The 17,865-nt window shown below is 48.4% G+C and overlaps 1 protein-coding gene across 2 annotated transcripts in view; it reads left to right on the top strand.

The window, feature by feature from the left end:
- The first annotated feature begins 3,563 nt into the window (after positions 1 to 3,563).
- Positions 3,564 to 17,865, top strand: part of Uba1 (ubiquitin like modifier activating enzyme 1) — a 22,381-nt gene continuing 8,079 nt past the window's right edge. Inside the window, exons 1-14 of one of the 2 annotated variants that reach the window (XM_010643504.3) lie at positions 3,564 to 3,677; positions 10,846 to 10,962; positions 11,081 to 11,139; positions 11,235 to 11,403; positions 11,498 to 11,632; positions 12,955 to 13,061; positions 13,319 to 13,409; positions 13,519 to 13,651; positions 14,071 to 14,168; positions 14,272 to 14,418; positions 14,551 to 14,727; positions 14,841 to 14,945; positions 15,029 to 15,109; positions 15,495 to 15,650. In XM_010643504.3, coding sequence (XP_010641806.1) covers positions 10,846 to 10,962; positions 11,081 to 11,139; positions 11,235 to 11,403; positions 11,498 to 11,632; positions 12,955 to 13,061; positions 13,319 to 13,409; positions 13,519 to 13,651; positions 14,071 to 14,168; positions 14,272 to 14,418; positions 14,551 to 14,727; positions 14,841 to 14,945; positions 15,029 to 15,109; positions 15,495 to 15,650 — 1,575 coding nt within the window. In that variant the 5' untranslated portion in view covers positions 3,564 to 3,677. Of the gene's footprint in view, positions 3,678 to 6,331; positions 6,542 to 10,845; positions 10,963 to 11,080; positions 11,140 to 11,234; positions 11,404 to 11,497; positions 11,633 to 12,954; positions 13,062 to 13,318; positions 13,410 to 13,518; positions 13,652 to 14,070; positions 14,169 to 14,271; positions 14,419 to 14,550; positions 14,728 to 14,840; positions 14,946 to 15,028; positions 15,110 to 15,494; positions 15,651 to 17,865 lie in introns of those variants that run through there. The other variant, XM_010643501.3, reaches the window with a different exon arrangement.

Consider the following 17,865-nt stretch of genomic DNA (forward strand, 5'->3'; position numbering starts at 1 on the left):
AAAAGAAAAGAAAGAAAGAAAGAAAGGCCCAGGGATTTAGCTCAGTGGCACCGCGCCTGTCTCACAAGTGCAAGGTTGTGTGTTCAATCCCCGGTACAAATAAGTAAACAAACAGGCTGGAGATGTAGGTCGGTGGTAAAGCACTCCTGAGGTCAGTCCTAAAAAAACAGCAAAAAGAAACTTCTTCAAAGAAGAACTTGGCCACATACATGGCTTTAGACACCACCTCTGCTAATCCCAAATCACATCTTCAGTGCAGTGCCCCCCCCACCAAATTCCAGACCCTGTCCCAAACGGTCTGGGCCATTGGTGGTAAACCTATGGCACAGGTACCACAGAGAGCGATTTGAATCACTGAGAGCTCTAAAAGATTCACCATCACTGTAGACACATCTTCTCGGGTGTGTAACAGGCATGTAACACAGCCCAAAACAAACTCCTGATCTCACCCCATGTCTGCTTCTAGTGGGGCATTTCCCATGTCACTTGATGGCAATTCCATCCTTCCAGCTGCTCAGGCTAAAAACCTGGAGATCTGCCCGGATCTTTTCTATTTTTAATACTCCATATCTGAACTCTCAATAAATCCTGGCATCTTTGCCTTCACTATAAACCCGGAAGCCAGTGTGATACATGTCCATGGTCTTGGTTGTTTGGGAGGTTGAGACAAGAGAATCACTTGAGTCCAAAAGTTCCAGACCAGCCTGGGCAACATAGCAAGACCCTTTCTCAAGATAGATGCACACTCCTGTAATCCCAGCACTTGGGAGGCTGAGGTAGGAGTATCACTGTGAGTTCAAGATCAGCCTGGACTACATAGTGAGTTCCAGGTCAGTCTCAACTACATAGTGAGACCCCTGTCTCAAAAAAATAAAAAAAAGATAGGTAGATGGGCAGATAGATAGATAGATTGATTAATAGTTGGAAGCTGGCAGTATAATTAAAACTTCAGCATTTTATCACATGTAAATTTATAGAAGAACTTGGAAAAAGACTTCCAAAGCCAACCTCAACAAATAAGAAAGATGGACTTTCCTCATGATAGCCCACCCTGCTTTCTCCAGAATGTTCTTTTATCTTGGCTTTTTCCCCCTTTTACCCAGCCCAAGTTCACTCTGCAGAGCTAGTTTCTCCCACACTCTTCACTTTTACTTTCTTGAGTAAACTTTGTCACTGTTTAAAAAAAAAAAGGAGGATGGAAATACAGTGGTCTCTTGCAGTCCACAGTGTTGGTTCCAGGACACATACCCACCCACACCAAACGCCTGATGCCCAAGAGGCATGTAGAATGGCAGCCCCAGTGTACTTTAAATCCTCTCTGGATTACTCACAATACTGGATACCATGTGAATGCTATGTAAATGTGTTATAGTTGTTACACTGTATCGTTTAGGGAATGCTGACCAGAGCCTCTAAGCCTCAGTACAGATACCACCCATCCCCCCACCCCCACCCCCCACACACGGGGCGCTTTCTGACTACTGTTGGATAAATCCATGGGTGCAGAACCCACAAACACAGAGGAAAAACTAACAGTTATCCTACAACTCTGGAAGTGGATGCAGGAGAATCCCTAGTGCTAGCACAGCCAGGGCAATTTAGTGGGACCCTGTGTCAAAAATATAAAAAGGCTGAGGATGTAGCTCAGTGCAAAGGCTCTGGATTCAGTCCCCAGTACCAAGGTGGGGCGGGGGGGAAAAGAAAAAATTAAAATGGTAGATTTGGTTGTAGCTCAGTGGTAGAATACTTGCCTAGTATGTGTGAGGCCCCTGGTTCGATCCCCAGCACCACAAGAAAGTCAATCCATAAATCCAGAATGCAATTCCTCTTCTCTACCTCTTCTTTCCCCATCTTGGGCTGATCCTCTGTCAGTTCATGGACTCCTGCAGACACTTTTCCACTGGTTTCCTTGCTTTCTGTTTCTCCCTACAGTTTCTTCTTCCCACCCAGCAGCCAGACTGCTGGGGTGTACTTTAGTGATAAAGTGCTTGCCTAGCATGCTTGAGGCCCTGAGTCCAATCCCTAACACCCCCCAAAAGAAAATAAATTATAATTTATATTATGTAACTTGCTGCTTGAAATTCTGTATGGCTGGGCATGGTGGTGCACATCTGTAATCCCAGCTACTTGGGAGGATGAGGCAGCAGGATTGCCAGCTTCGGCAATTTAGTTTTATGAGACAGTATCTCAAAGTGAAAAATAAAATGAGGTAACAATATAGTTCAAAAGTAGAGTGTTTTTGGATTTAATCACCAGTACAGGAAAAAAAAAAGAAAATAACTGGAGGAGTGGTTTTTTTTGTTGCAAGGATGCAAGGGTAGTCAGTGTCCTTGCTATATTCCTTGCTATGTCCCCAGTGCTCTGCACTTGGTGATCAATACGTCTTTCTCAAATGAACAAATGTGGAGGTCACTAGCAGGATATGAGATACAGGATTTGGAGTTAAGGCCTGTTGTGTTAAACACCTTTGCTCAAATATCACCTCAGTGAGGTCTTCCTTGATCACACTGTCTAAAATTGTAGTCTGTCCTCATGAACTTCCCCTCAATTTATTATGTTTTTCTACATAGCATTTAGCAGTTATCATACACCGTCTAGGTTCTCGTGTTGTGTTGTTTTGTTTTACAGTACTGGGCATTGAATCCAGGGCCTTCACACAAAGCTACATTTCTAGCCTGACTGATTGACTGACTGATTGATTGATTGAGATGGCTCTTACCGAATTGCTAAACTGCCCAAGCTAGGCTTGAACTTTCTCAGCCTCCCAGAGTTCTGACATTATAGGCATGTGTTACCATGCCTGATTATATATTGTCTCATCTCTCTTTCTCTTTCTCACTCAGAATTTTAAAACCAGCCTGGGCAAGATAGTGAGACCCTGTTTAAAAACAAAATAAAAAACCCGGTGTGCCGGCTCGTGCCTATAATTTCAGTATGCACTCCAGAGGCTGAGGCAGGAGGATCACAGGAATTTGAGACAAGCCTGGGCTACATTTTGGAGACCCGGGTCTCAAAAACCAAAAAAATCATATAATCTCAAGATATTTATTATAATGCATATTTATGTGAAACAATGATTTTTGCTTTTTTTTATGTTTTACAGTCTGGTGCAGGCTAGAATTTTAGTTCCACGAAGGCAAGGAGGAATCAATCCCCAGCACCTGGCCCACAGTTTGAGCTCCATAAAGGACAAACGACAGAACTCCTTTGGCCACCTGAGCCTCAGTCTCTCCATCTGTGGGATGGGTATGCCTCTTCATCTCGAGGCACTACCATGTTCCGTTCACTGTCCCACTCCCACAGAGCACTGTTCCCGGAAATAATCAGCCCAGGTTTATATTTTTCCATTTTCTGGGCGCTGATGCCCACCACGTGCACCAAGCGCTGGCCCTACAGAACTACCACCCCCAGCATGCCTCACGCGTTTGGGATGCACCACAACCTGTAGGGGTATCTAGGTATGAAATAGGTGCCAGAGGCCCAAGAGCAGGGGCAAACTCCCCTCTAGCGAAGCATCTGTGGTACGTCCCAGACTGGGGGCCCTCTAAGGCCCCGCGCTTCTGAGCTCCGCGCAAACTCTAGTCCTTCTTGCAAGACCGAGGTGGTTTGCTCTTCCGTTGCCCCGTGGCTTCAGCTCATCTCCAGCAGGAAGGCGAGGCTTCCGCCCGGCACAGGGGGTGAGCTGGAGCACCTTTCCCCCAATTCCCTGGACAGCATTTGGAGGAGGGAGCTCCTCTTATTCCAACTTTGGGGATCCCCCCAATGGGCATTTGGAGTCTCCGGGCCCGGAGGTAGCATCTAAGTGGTGCATGCTTTTGAGTAGACCCTTAGCAGGCGGCGTTTAGGGACTCGGGTGGGATTTGGAAGTCTGGGAGAGTACCCCTCAGAGGCAGGACTTGCGGGGAGGTTGGGGGAGGCTTTTAGGGTCTGTGTGTGAATACTCTTTCGTGCGCAGAATCTGGGGTGTTCCCCAAGGGGAGAGAAGTTTGAGGTTAATAACAGTCAAGGCGGGAGTTGAGGAGGGCTTGTTTCACCGCGGGACCTGGTGACAGTGGGCATGTTTGGGACCGACGTGGCATTGTGGAGGTTCCATTGGCCTTTGTGACCTCAGGTTCTATGATAAGGTCTCCGAACCCAGTATACCCACGACTGCAAGACTGGGCACGTCGGGGTCCAGAGCTCCTCTACTCAAGCTGGGGAAGGGACGGTCCGCCAGGCTCTTCCTGAGCGGACGTAGTGCCGCCCGGCCTTAGTTGGCGGCGGCTTGATGTATTATTCATGAGGAGGTGGGGCCGTGGGGGGAGCCGATTTTTTGCCTCTTTCACACCTGGCTCCCTGGAGGCATCAGTTTGGGAATTGCTCACTAGAGGAGAGACCAGTGTGCTAAGGAGGGGTGCTGAGAGGGTGTTCCGAAGTCTGCCGCGCAAATCAGAGTTTATTGATTATTCATACAATAATCAATCAAGGTGAGTCGCGCCCTGAGTTTTCTAAAGACCCTGTGCATAATTTATGAGGGGCGTGGCGTTTACGGCTTTATCCGAAGGATCCGTGGTAGGCCTACTCTTACAGGTTCTAGGATTTAAACCCTGCCTCTAGCAAAGGGATGAAGTCTCCTGCATTGTTCATTCTTTAATAGTGCAGTAATCCCAGACTATCAGTTGAGGCTCTCTGGGTTCATATCCCGGCTATCCTTGCCAGTTGTGTGATCTTTGACAAATCTTCTGTAAACCCGAAGAAGGCACATGCGGACAAGATTAATTTACCTTCATCTAGCCACTTTATTAGCCCATTTTATCTTCGAAACAATCCTAGGGAGTAGGTTATTATTATCCCGTTTTATAGATAAGGAAACCGGGACACAGGAAGGTTGAGTAAATTGCCTAAGTTCAAGCAGTCGGTGAAAGGCAAAGCTAGGATTCAAATCCAGTCTAGCTCAGAGCCTGTAGTCTACACCAAATATCATAATGTCCTTTTCACAGTTTAATAGTACTACTGCTGTTGGTTACGGTGGTTTGAGTCCCACTACTTAGGAAGCTAAGGCGGAAGGATCTCTTGAGACCATAAGACCAACCTGGGCAACACGGTCCGGCGGGGCGGGGACAACATGGTGAGATCCTTCTCATAGTAAAAAATTTAAAAAGGGCTAGGAATGTAGCTCATTGCAAAGGTCCTGGATTCAATCCCTGGTACGGGGTTGGGGGAGATCCACCTACCCCCATCACAAGGTAAGTACTATTACTATTCCGATTTCTAGATGGGAAACAGTTGCTCAAGTTGGAGGTTTCTCTGGTGGTTGGTTACATCCTTACCTATTTACATATTACATGTATATTTTAAAAATTTAACAGTGCTTCGTGGCAGCATTGTTCTTGGGTTTGTCATGATTCATATTCTCTGATTTTCATAATAACGCATATCACCTCTATGAGGTGGATGAGTTCTATTACTGTCCTCATTTTTACAGTTGTGGGAACTAAGGCGCCTGCCAAAGGTATATAGTGAGTCTTTATTTGATTGGACCAAGGCAGCCCTGGTACCTGAGCATAGTCAGGGTGGGAGAGGGGGGTCTCTGCTCCCCTTGGGTTTCCCCTATGGCTCTATAGGTTATGCTTTATTACTCAAGACCGGGAAGGCGGGACCACATTGCCCTGTCATAATCTTTGTTTTCTGGGCGGAGCTATCTTGAGTAGGTCTGGCCACTCAGCCTCCTGAATAATTCATGAACTGGGTGGGACTATTTCTTGACGTCGCTGAATTTCTAGGTTGAGCTGCAGCAGTGGCATCATTCATTATTCAGGAGCCAAGGGAGCGCTTTTCCCCTGCAGTAGCCCCATTTCCCTGCTTGTAGAGTATTAGATGCAGCAGTAGGCGGGCCTGTCCCTTTGTTCCAACCCACCAGATCTCATGCATTATTCATAAATAAGATGTAGCCATGGTCTCCTTGGCTTCCGGGCTGCTGCAAGATCATTAATTATTCATGAGCAGTGGGGTGTGGTTGCCATATTTTAACATCTGCTTTTTGGTTGCCTGGCGTTAGTCAACCAACTACCCAGCTTCATGCATAATTTATGACCAGTAAGCATGGCCTCGAAGTCCTTTCTTGATTTCCGCAACAGCCTGGCTGCAACAATTCATTTATTCATATTCCACGGGGTGTGGCCTCTTGTTTTACCTGTTTTCCTAGTTACTGCTACAGTAGCCACCAGGTGGAGCCGTTCCCTTTCTAGCCTAATAAGCCAAGTGGAGGGGAATTTATACATGATTCATAAATGGGCGTGGTCCTCCTGCATCCGGGTTCTTGGGGGGGTGGGACCCAAGGTTTTGTTCCGGCCTTGGGCTCCGTGGCAGCCATCTTGTGTCGGCGGCTGGAGGGAAGCAGGTGGTGGGAAGGCCATACCACTACGGCCGGGGGAGGAGAAGGCGGCGACCCTAGGTGGCCCAGACGGCAGGGGAGGAGGAGAAGGAGGAGGGTGGCGGCCGGGCTTGGCTTCGGCTCCTTGAGGAGTTGGCGGCGGCGGCACGACCCGGGGAACCGGCATTGGTAACGAATAGCTTTTATCAGTACCTGGGCCAGGGCACGGGTTTTGGGAGTCTTCGGAAGGACCTGGGCCAGTGCTTTGCGGGGCTGAGGTGTGGGCAGTCAATGTTGATTCTGGCATCAAGGTTTAGCAGAGGAGGAAGGGGGGCTACATCCTGGGGCGGGGCTGATATTTCCAGTCTGAGACCATTCCACTCCCTCTGGCTCTGAAATCTGACCTTGGAGCCAGACCCCCTGATCTGCTTATGGAGACAGGCTCAGCATCTCTAATAGAATCCTCCCGAATCTTGCATTTCAAATAAGGACTCGCCCTAGTCACTGGGATTAGCATTGCTGATGAAAGCTCCGTACCATTGTATGCCATTAAAGACCTACTTCAGAATCTCTCATGGGACGTCTCCTAGCTATTTGCTTTCATGTCTTCCCTGTGGAGCCAGACTTCAGGGAGGGCCTGTGTGCTCTTCATTTCTTTAGCATTTTCTGTCACCCCCCCACGCTATCTGTCTTCAAAGTTGCCATGGGGATTGGACCCTGTACAAAGCCATTTGGACCTGGCCTTTCTGAGACCCTTTCCCATGTCAGGTCTCCCAGCTCCACCCTGTACCTAGCATTGTCCACCAGAGACCCTTCAGCATCTGCCATTAGGGACTCCTTCAGTTCCCACAATTAGCATTTAAGGATGCTCCTTTCTTTTAGGGAATTTCCCCTTTTTTATGCTCCCAGTGTTGTGACTTTGCTCCACAGGCCTCAGTATCTTTCTCATCAGATATCCTTAATGCCCAGTGTCTTCCCCTCAGAGCCTCCCAGGGGACCAGATGTCATGGAGGAACTGTTTGACACATAATCTTCCATTAGAGATCCCCTGCCACTACCTACTGTGGCGGACTCTGTTGGCTTCTACTCCCCTCTGCCAGAAACTCACCTCCCCAGCCCCACCCTAGGCTCAACCTCTGCCTTCAAAAATAAGCAGGTTCTAGGTTCTCTTTTCACAAGTCTCCTAACTTCACATCAAGCCTCAGAATCTGCTCTCAGATCTCTTAAAGGTCCCCAACATCTTCAAAGCTTCTGTTTTTGGCCTCAGAACCCCAGGTCTGACTTGTCCTCCATCCAAGTAGAAAACCCTCTTCTCAGCATCTATTCAGGGCTTCTGTGGGGTGAAACATAATTGGTCAGAGAAACCCAATCCACTTGGAGACCTAGCCAGTGTTTGCTTACTAATCTTTTTAAGCCTTGAATTATGTGGGCTCATCCTCCTCCACTCCCATCAGAGCAGCTCTGGTACCTAGCATGCCTTGTCAGAAATCCACACAGTCTTTATATTCCATTAGAAATCTGTCCCTAAGGGTCTGTCCTCAGAGATTTCTCCCAGCCTCCCAGCTTCTGGGACACTAACATCAATGTCAGAGATACCTCTCCTCTTGTGAATCCCTATGACTTTTGATGAAAGGTTTCTTTCTGCTGCCAGCATTTGTCCTCAGAGGACCCCCCACCGGGCCCCAGCGTCTTCCTGATGGACCATACTCCTCCCCCTACACCACATGTTCCTGCAGCATCCACAGGTTCTATGTAGCTTCTTCCAGTAACTGGTGTGTCTCCTTGCAGCCTCTCACGGCTTCCCAAAAAAACTTTTCCAGATACCCAGATTTGAGTCGTTCTTGATACCTGGGCCTGGCTTCCCATCCACTGGGGCTGATGCCATCTTTCCTATCTCTCTCAGAGTACCTTGGGCTCAGACATCCACCGTGTGGTTGTTCCCCATGTCACGTGCCTAAGGACTTCTCAGTTAACCCTTCCTGGAACTTTGCCATGACCCAGTATAGAATCCCTTGTCTGTGCCCTAGCTTTTCTCTACTTATCACTGGCCTTGTGCCTACCCTCTCTCCAACCTATGCCAGGACTCCTCCCTCACCCATTTCTGCTTTTGGGGGTGGAGCATGCTCAGGCTTCACAATCATCTGTTTGGAGACCCCAGGTAAGTTTTGGAATACTGAGCCCCAGTTCAGCTTTGCCAACCAATTCACAGAATCCATGTTCTAATAGAGACCTGATCATGGGTTGAGGAAGAAAGAGAGTGTTTTACCCCCATTCTGGGGGTAATGGATATTCAGCTGCTGTCCAGGAATGTTCAGGGTCTGTCCCAGATGCCTGCTTGCCTTTTAGGCAGGGTTACTTCAAATCTTGGCAATCAAAATCCACTTTTGAGTGATCATCCCAAACCTGTTTAGACACTTGCTGCTAGCACTAGGATCCAGAGGTGAAAAATATAGATAATAAAGAGCTCTCTGGCCCTGGGTTATTTCTGATTGAGGGAGTGAGGAGAGGATATGTCCTAAAACCAACCAATGACAAAGCAAGGAAATAACTTTGTAATGGAAACCTCTGCAAGTGCTCAGGGAGGAGCTCACCTCCTTAGGTTCCTGAGTTCTGACCATAGACCTTGGCTGCTCAATCTTCCTAGCGATCCCTTGAGGACAGTTCCTTGTGTCCCAGCTCTTGGAGAAAATGAGGCTCAGAAGAAATAAGATCCCTACACTGGGTCAGAGAGCCAGTAAGTGGAAAAATGGGAATTTCCTTTGTTTTCCTAACTCATCAAGTGTAGGTTGGTTCTTATCATCTCAGCAATATACCTGGCAGCCTGAGGGGCCCAGCCAGTTTCCTGCTTCCCCTTGTCTTCCTTCCCTTACCCGTTAATCTCTTAATCCCTTGGCTGAGCCCAGAGCTGGGTCCTAACTTTGCTCACACAGGAATATTGGCAAACTGATGCTGTATGACTGTGGGCAAGTAAGTGGAGGTGTCTGGGCCTTTGTTGTTCATTTGATGTGTGCATGGGGTTATGTAGTTCATAGGTATTGTTAGGATTGGACAAAGCCCTTTACCCTGTGATTGATAGGCAGTAAGCTCTGAGTAGATAGCAGGGAGCCCTCGTCTTTGTGGTTAATGCTCGAGTGTGACAGGTGCTAAGATGGAGTCTTACATTGGTGATATATGGTATAGCTGGGTATCAGGAAATGCTCAGTGTAGGAGGGGTTGCATAAACAAAAATCAGGGCATAAGCAAAAGCTCCTAGCTCCAGGCAGCTCCTGGGGTGAGGGGAAATGATCCAGCCCTGTGGTTCTCCAGGCTCCACCCCAGAATTCACTGCCCCTGCAGTCTGTATTGTTCTGTCTCTGGGACCTAATGCATGACCCTCAGCAAGTCACTTGACCCTGTGATCTCAGGCTTTCTCATTTGTCTCTCACAAGGATGCTAAACCCAGCCTTGTGGGGTCAGCACCACAGAGGGATGAAACGTGACACTGGGAAGTAGCTTGGGCCTCCTTCAGCAGATCCTATCCTTGTCTGATCCCAATTCAGCTTATCTGTGGAAATGGTGGTCGCCACACATCCCTGAATGAATTTTTCCCTTCTTTGTGAATTGGGGGTCATTGCATATAGTAGACCAATCCTCCCAGGTATGTCCTCAAGGCTCAAAGTGCTTATTTTGGCATCTGGCACAGGGAAGACTCCTAGGAAGGGTATTTATTACTGTTAACCTCTTTAAGCAACTCAATTGCAGATGAGACTTTGGAAGTATGTTTTTTCTCTCCCTGCAGCCTTTCCTATGGTTCCTCTTCCCAAGCTGAGGGTGAGAGGGTTGGCTTTGTAAAATCCCTCCCTGAAGCTCACTGGGACAGGGTTCTCTCAGCAAAGTATCTCCTGCCATCATGCCACGTTGGGGGATGTCCATGCCTTATCTCCCTTCTGTCCCTCACCTTACCTGCCCCCCTTGTTCCTGGGATTAAATGGGAAGAGAATGAGGAACCTGGCTGCATGGTGTTGCTCACCTCCTCTGGGCCATGTCAGTAGTCTGTTCTTTCTTGTCTCAGCAACCCCATAGGGCAGGTGAGCCCTGCTTTCCAGGTGAGGAGCAGAGCCCCATAGGGGTTGTTATACCTGTCAAGGAGAGCCAATAAAGTTTGCAACAGAATCTGTCCTGAATCCACATCCTTCCTCTCACCTCCCCACAGGTACAGTCGTACCGTTCCATTTGCCCTGTAGGATTAGAGTCCCTGCCTCAGCCTAGGCTGGGGAGAGGCAAATGGCTTAGTAGTCAACAGCATGGATTTGCAAGCCACACTATCTGGGTTCAAATCTTACCTCCAAAAGTGGTGTAACCCTAGATAAGTTACTTCTGCCTCTCTCTGCCAGCCTCTTCTGTAAAATGTAGTTGTTAATGCTTTAGTCTTCCTTATCACACAGTAACATTAAGAGTCAGAAAAACATTCTCACATGCCCCAGGCTTCGCTCTAACCCTCCTTTTCCCTCTAGATGTCCAGCTCGCCGCTGTCCAAGAAACGTCGCGTGTCCGGGCCTGATCCAAAGCCGGGTTCTAACTGCTCCCCTGCCCAGTCCGTGTTGTCCAAAGTGCCCTCAGTGCCAACCAACGTGAGTGCCTTGTTCCTAAAGACTGATAAGTGTGGTGGTGCGTGGAAGTGTTCATTATCACTCCCACGTATCTGTCCATGCCCTGTGCCCTGAACCTGCTCCGGCTCTCCATCCCTAGGGAATGGCGAAGAACGGTAGTGAAGCAGACATAGATGAAGGCCTTTACTCCCGGCAGCTGTAAGTGGAGCAGAGGCTCGGCTGGGGTAGGAGGGGGCACTGAGGATGGGGGTGAGTGGCCAGGCCCTGACCCGGAGTGCCCCTTAATTTGACAGGTATGTGTTGGGCCATGAGGCAATGAAGCGACTCCAGACATCCAGTGTCTTGGTCTCAGGCCTGCGGGGCCTGGGCGTGGAGATTGCTAAGAACATCATCCTTGGTGGGGTCAAGGCTGTCACCCTACATGACCAGGGCACGGCCCAGTGGGCCGACCTTTCCTCTCAGGTACCTCTTCCTTGCCCCTTGTCCCTGCTGAGGCACTCACCCCTCTGTGTGCCACAGCCACTTTACCCCTTCCCTGCTGCTCCCTTTCTTGCAGTTCTACTTGCGAGAGGAAGACATCGGTAAAAACAGGGCTGAGGTGACCCAGCCCCGCCTTGCTGAGCTCAACAGCTATGTTCCGGTCACCGCCTACACTGGGCCCCTTGTTGAAGACTTTCTTAGTGGCTTCCAGGTACTTGGGGCACCACGCAGCCTCCTGCCAGTTCTCTGAGCCCTTCTCTCTCTGTTCAGTATTAAGCCACTGGCTTGGTTGCCAGGGTTCATGCTGGAGCACCTAGAGGATTGGGGGCAGGGTGAGAGCTGGGCCCTTCTTTCTCAGGGGAAGATGTGTGCATACCAGCAGGGCATCGTAATAGGCATGAATACATGAGCGGTGGTCTGTCCTGCCCTGCTGAATGTGACTTTGGGCAGTATAAGACTTAAATAAACTAAAATGACTCCATGCTAATAGACCAAACTGTGCTTCTTCATATACTAATTACTACCTTAGTTAACAGCCCACCCAGGGACAAATGATTTGACAAAAAATGACCCTAAAACATTTCCTACATAAAATAAACAATATATTTACAGTCTTATTCTATAAATTCCCTAACTCTTTATTTAAAAAAACCTTATAAAAAATACCTCAGCCCCCAAACAATTGCCTCTCTGAGCCACCTGGCTCCGGGAGTGCCGTCTGACCAGACTAATAAAGATCTCTTTACCATCTAGCCTGATATATTCCTTCCTGGGTTTCTCGATTCTCTATCATATTCCCGGAGCCTCGCTGGGTGTTAGGGCCCAACATCATGGAGACCTTTTTGACTATTCACACTCCATAAAATAAAAATAAAACTTTAGATCTTACAGCAGGACACTTAAGACTCTGTGCCTTAGTTTTCTCTTTGCATACTGGGCATAGCAGCAGTTCTGACTTCACATAAACCGTGAAGGTTAAGCATGCAGAGTAGCAGTTGGCACGCAGCAAAGGTTACATGGGTGTTTGCTACTTAAAACTTGTAGGTTAAAAAAGGGCTATGGGAGCTGAGATTCTGCCCTAGGGGTCCCTGAGGGCCAGGGTATTACAACTACATTCTGATGCAGCCAGAGAAGCTCACCCTGGTGTGCAGAGATGGATATTCAGGCAGAGAGCAGAATTGCAAAGACCTGCTGAGCAGGCCTTGTCTTGAGAACCGGGAGTAGGTAGGTGTGGTAAGAGTGAGCTCAGGCTTTGGCTGGAGACAGAGGCCTATTTCCTGAGTATGTCTCGCAGGGTATGGTAAGGCTGTGGGCAGGGAGCAGTGGGTGTTTGTCAAGTAGGTGAGTCAGCTGTTCTCCAGAATCTGTACCCAGCTACCTTTTTAGCTTTCCTGACATGATCTGGAAACTCTGTTAAGTTTCACCCTTGCCAGATGAACTCACAGCAGGTTGCCATCAAAGAGGGCTGGCTCAGAAAGGCCTTCTCCCCATTGGCCAGCCCATGGCCTGAGGCTCTGCTTCTCTTTTCCACAGGTGGTAGTCCTCACCAACAGCCCTCTGGAGGACCAGCTGCGAGTAGGAGCGGTCTGTCACAGCCATGGCATCAAGCTGGTGGTGGCAGACACCCGAGGGTTGTTTGGGTGAGTGTTGCCCCTGCCCCCTTTTCTCTCACTCTTACCAGGCCTAGACTGAAACCCCCAGGCTATTGCAGCCCTCATTGTTCCTTGGTCTACTCCACTTTGGGATTCTTTGTGCTCGCTCTTGTGTGGCCTGAGCACTCTGATCCCTGAAGTGATAGGCTAAGTGTGCTCAGCTGTGTTCACTGCTCCTGGAAGGACACTTGAGGCCATCCGTGTGTGGGGGCCTTGGGCATCAGTCCTATTGTCTCTCTCTACAGGCAGCTTTTCTGTGACTTTGGAGAAGAAATGGTTCTCACGGATTCCAATGGGGAGCAACCACTCAGTGCTATGCTTTCTATGGTCACCAAGGTGAGGAGACTAGCCTCAGGGGTTGAGGCAGGCAAATGGGCAGTGACAGGCCTCCCTGTCTGCTTCTGTTCCCTGAGCCTGCCTCTGAGACTCACCCTTCTTTAACCAGGACAACCCCGGTGTGGTTACCTGCCTGGATGAGGCCCGACATGGGTTTGAGAGTGGCGACTTCGTGTCCTTTTCCGAAGTACAGGGCATGACTGAGCTCAATGGGAATCAGCCCATAGAGATCAAAGTGCTGGGTGAGTCTTGCCATGGGGGCACCAGAAGAGAGCTGGCTAGGGGTTTGCAGGGAGGAATCCTGTCCGTGCGTTCAGAGTAAGAGGAAACATACCCTGACTATTTGAGATGAACCAGAGGCAGAATCACCTGGGGTCCCACCAGAGCAGGTGGGCATAGGGGAGAAGAGCTGAGTCATGTTGGAGGTGTTCTTGGGAGAATGGGCCCCTGTGTATCTGGGCTGAAGGGGAAAAGCCCTCTGGGGTTTGAGCAGGGAGAGCAGAAGAGCAAACCCCTTGTGTCTGAGCTGATTTGGGTAGGAGCAGAGGTCTTGGTTTCTGATGTCCAAATGGAGAAGAGATGGCTCTTAGGTCTGAGCTGTAGGTATTGTGGATTTTTAGGGAGGGTATATAAATACTGACATCCTCCTCATCCACCATAGGTCCTTATACCTTTAGCATCTGCGACACCTCCAACTTCTCCGACTACATCCGTGGAGGCATCGTCAGTCAGATCAAAGTACCTAAGAAGATTAGCTTTGTGAGTGTGGGGGTGGGGGCAGTGGGCTGTGGCAGGTGGTTCTAGGTATTTCCAAGCTCTCCATTCTTCTCTTCTGGTTCTGATGCCCTGCTCCCTCCCTCAGAGATCTTTGCCAGCCTCACTGGCAGAGCCTGAGTTTGTGATGACGGACTTCGCCAAGTATTCTCGCCCTGCCCAGCTGCACATTGGCTTCCAGGCCCTGCATCAGTTCTGTGCTCAGCACAGCCGGCCCCCTCGGCCCCGCAGTGAGGTAGGTGGGTGGGCAAGTTTATCAAGGCAGATGTCCTTGGTACCGAAGGCCCACTATGCCTCTACCTGTCCCCTCTTCCCTTCCTCCAGAGTGACCTGACATGGCCTTACTTTGTTCCTTCTGGCCCACCAGGAGGATGCGACCAAACTGGTAGCCCTAGCACAGGCTGTGAATGCAAGAGCCCTGCCAGCAGTGCAGCAGGACACCCTAGATGAGGACCTCATCCGGAACCTAGCCTATGTGGCTGCTGGGGATCTGGCACCCATAAATGCGTTCATTGGAGGCCTGGCTGCCCAGGAGGTCATGAAGGTCAGCTTGGGTAGGGGTGGGCCCTAAGCCTCTCTGAGTCTGTTTCTTGCTGTTGGCCTGTGTCAGGCCCTGAGTAACCAGTGACTATCTCCTCTTGCCTACCTCCTCATCAGGCCTGCTCTGGGAAGTTCATGCCTATCATGCAGTGGCTGTATTTTGACGCCCTTGAATGTCTTCCAGAGGACAAAGAGGCCCTCACAGAGGAGAAGTGCCTTCCGGTATGTGAGTGGAGTCTGGGGTGGCAGCACCGGGGCATATTCTGGGGAAGCCCTTCTCTGACCGTCCACTCTACATTCCTTAGCATCAGAACCGTTATGACGGGCAGGTGGCTGTGTTTGGCTCAGCTCTGCAAGAGAAGTTGGGCAAGCAGAAGTACTTCCTGGTGAGTGATCCTGTTGGACATCTGCTTTGTTCATCCTCCCCAGCCTCTAACTTCATCTTCTGCATCCTGAGGGGAGGGTCTTTTTGGTTTTGTATCCATATCACATCCCCTTTGCCATTTTTATTGTGCAGAAAGACTGGTGCAGCCCCTGTGTCCCCCTCTGATGCCTTCTTCAGATGATTGTGGGTCATTTCTTAAAGCCCTGGGACCTACAGATGATTGTGGGTCATTTCTGAAAGCCCAGGGATCCACCCTGGGATGTGGCACTAGACCCTCTTCCCCTTTCCTGCTGGCTCCAGGAGGAGTGAGGAGTGATTGGTGGCTTTGCACCAACCTAAGTCACCCTGCCCACCCCCTGATATTGTCTCTCTTGGCTGCTTCTTAGGTAGGTGCAGGGGCCATTGGCTGTGAGCTGCTTAAGAACTTTGCCATGATTGGGCTGGGCTGTGGGGAAGGCGGAGAAGTTATTGTCACAGACATGGACACCATTGAGAAATCAAATCTGAACCGACAGTTTTTGTTCCGGCCCTGGGATGTCACGGTGAGTTGGATGGGGCTTGGAGATGGGTCTTGTTGGCTCACTTTCCTCCTGTGTTTTTTTCATTTGCCCATTCTTTTTGGCACAGCTCTTTTTGCCTATCTTTTCTTCGGTCTTTCTTTTTTTTCCCCAAAAATAACAAGTTTTGGAGGTGATGGTGTTATAGTGGTTAGCATAGCTGCCTTCCAAAGATAACAAGTTTATTAAAAAAAAACCAAGACAATGCAGTAAGCAGGTTAGGAACAGTAATAGGATAACAGGGCTAAGAAGTTAAATGTCTGTCAAGTCAATAAATGCAGTGTAGTTCTACTATGTGCAAAGTTTTCTGGTGAGCCCTGCTTTCAAGTAACAGATGCATACAAATTCACACTGCTCTTCTTGCTATTGTGTTGCTGTTACATTTTCAGGAGCTCTGTGGGTTTATTCACTCAGCCTTTTCATGCATTTTCTTTTAGTAGAGAGTAAATAAGCTTTAAAAAGTTTATGCTTCTTTTCATTCCATTGCTTCATCCAAGAGTTTTACCTACTTTGAAAAAATTGATCTCTAAACTGGTGTTCATTCACTCTTGTCTCCTCTGTGTCTTGTAGACTGGGGTTCCATCAAGTAGCTTCAGGCTGGTTGTGGTCATGCACACTTGTAATCCCGGCTTCTTGGGAGGCTGAGGCAGGAGGCTCACAAGTTCGAGGCCAGTCTGGGTTACTTAGTGAATTGCTGCTAGATATCTGAAACATGAGTTCACATTCTCTAAAATCAAATGAATTCTAGGAACAGAGGCTATGAGTAGGAAGAATTTATTGAGGGAAAGATAGCTTCTGTCTAAGAGAGACAGAAGGAGGATAGGAAAGTGAGTTGCCCTCTTTGGTCCTTTTCCTTAGTTTCTATCATTCATTCAGCAAACATTTATTGAGTACTTCACTGAATATATGATTTTTCAACTTTTTTTTTCTTGACCTCTTACCAGTGCTGCGTGGACAGTGCTTTGGGGTATCCGGAAACCATCCTCAAGCTCAGCAGTTCACTAAGAGAACTCTCAGAACTGAGCAAATAGTTGTATGTGTGGCTGTGATTTATTACAGAGAAAGGACACAAAGCACAATTATTGTGCAAAGGAGAAGGCTCATGGGGTAAAGTCAGCTGCAAGTTTCTAAGCATGTTGTCCTAGTAGAATTACACAGGACATTCTTAATTTTTCCCATTACAAATTATAACAAATCATAGCAATACTTGTTATTACACCAGCCAGGGAAGCTTGTTAGAGACTTGGCTGGTCATTTATCCAAATTCTGGAGTTCTAGAAGGAAAGAAAGTATTCAGCGTACACTACAGTGTTGCACGGACATTTTAGGCACAGTAAGCCACTATGCCCACTGTTGAACTGTAAGGAATGGCGGGAATCTTCCTGAAATCCAAGTTCCCAGATTCTAGCTAAAGGCCAGCCATGGAACCAGGCCTTTCTAAAGATTGTAGTCTGGTCAGCTAGGGCTACTCTTGCACAGATGGAAACTGACTTACACAGGGTTCTATCTGGAAATCCTTCTGTAGAGGACAGTGTCATTTTTGCTTGCCCCCTTTCATTGATTCATTTATTCACCAGATAGTTATTGAGGGTAGGTACTGTCTTCAGGGGAGTGAGGTATATTATGAAATGAAACAAAGATTCTAGTGGGAGATATTAGATGGTAAATAACTGATACAGTATAACAGTAAAGGATACAGTTAATGTTTGTGATGAGCTCTCTGCAAAGGCAACATCAAACAAGATAAAGGAAGTTGGGCATGCCAGAGAGATTGGTTTGTACATTTATGGTAGTTAAGGAAGGCTTCCCTTCCATGAAGCCCTGGGGGGCAGAGGAACTAGAGTGCCCTTCCTGCTCTAGGTGCAGATAAGAGCCCATGCAATCCTGTGGAAGAGCTCCTGGGTGCCACTTCAGTTTAATCAAAGTGGTCATGGGAACCGGGGGTAGGTTCTGGGAACAGGAGGGGGTGTGACCAGACTTGAGCTTTGAGAAGTCCTTGTCTTTGTGCCAGCACCTGGCTGTATTTGGGAAAAAAAATCTACTCCAAATCTGGATGCTGTTACCCAAAAAAGCAGTAGCTGTGTGTTGAGTAGGCAAGGAAGAAAACAAAACAAAACACCAATGTTAAGCCCACTGTGTCCAGGTTGTACTTGTCCCCTGCTTCATTTTTTTTTTTTTTTTTTTTTTTTTTTTTTTTTTT

This window comes from Fukomys damarensis, unplaced genomic scaffold (genome assembly GCF_012274545.1).
Source record: "Fukomys damarensis isolate Sample0158 unplaced genomic scaffold, DMR_v1.0_HiC HiC_scaffold_39, whole genome shotgun sequence".
In the NCBI taxonomy this organism is placed as follows: domain Eukaryota; kingdom Metazoa; phylum Chordata; class Mammalia; order Rodentia; family Bathyergidae; genus Fukomys; species Fukomys damarensis.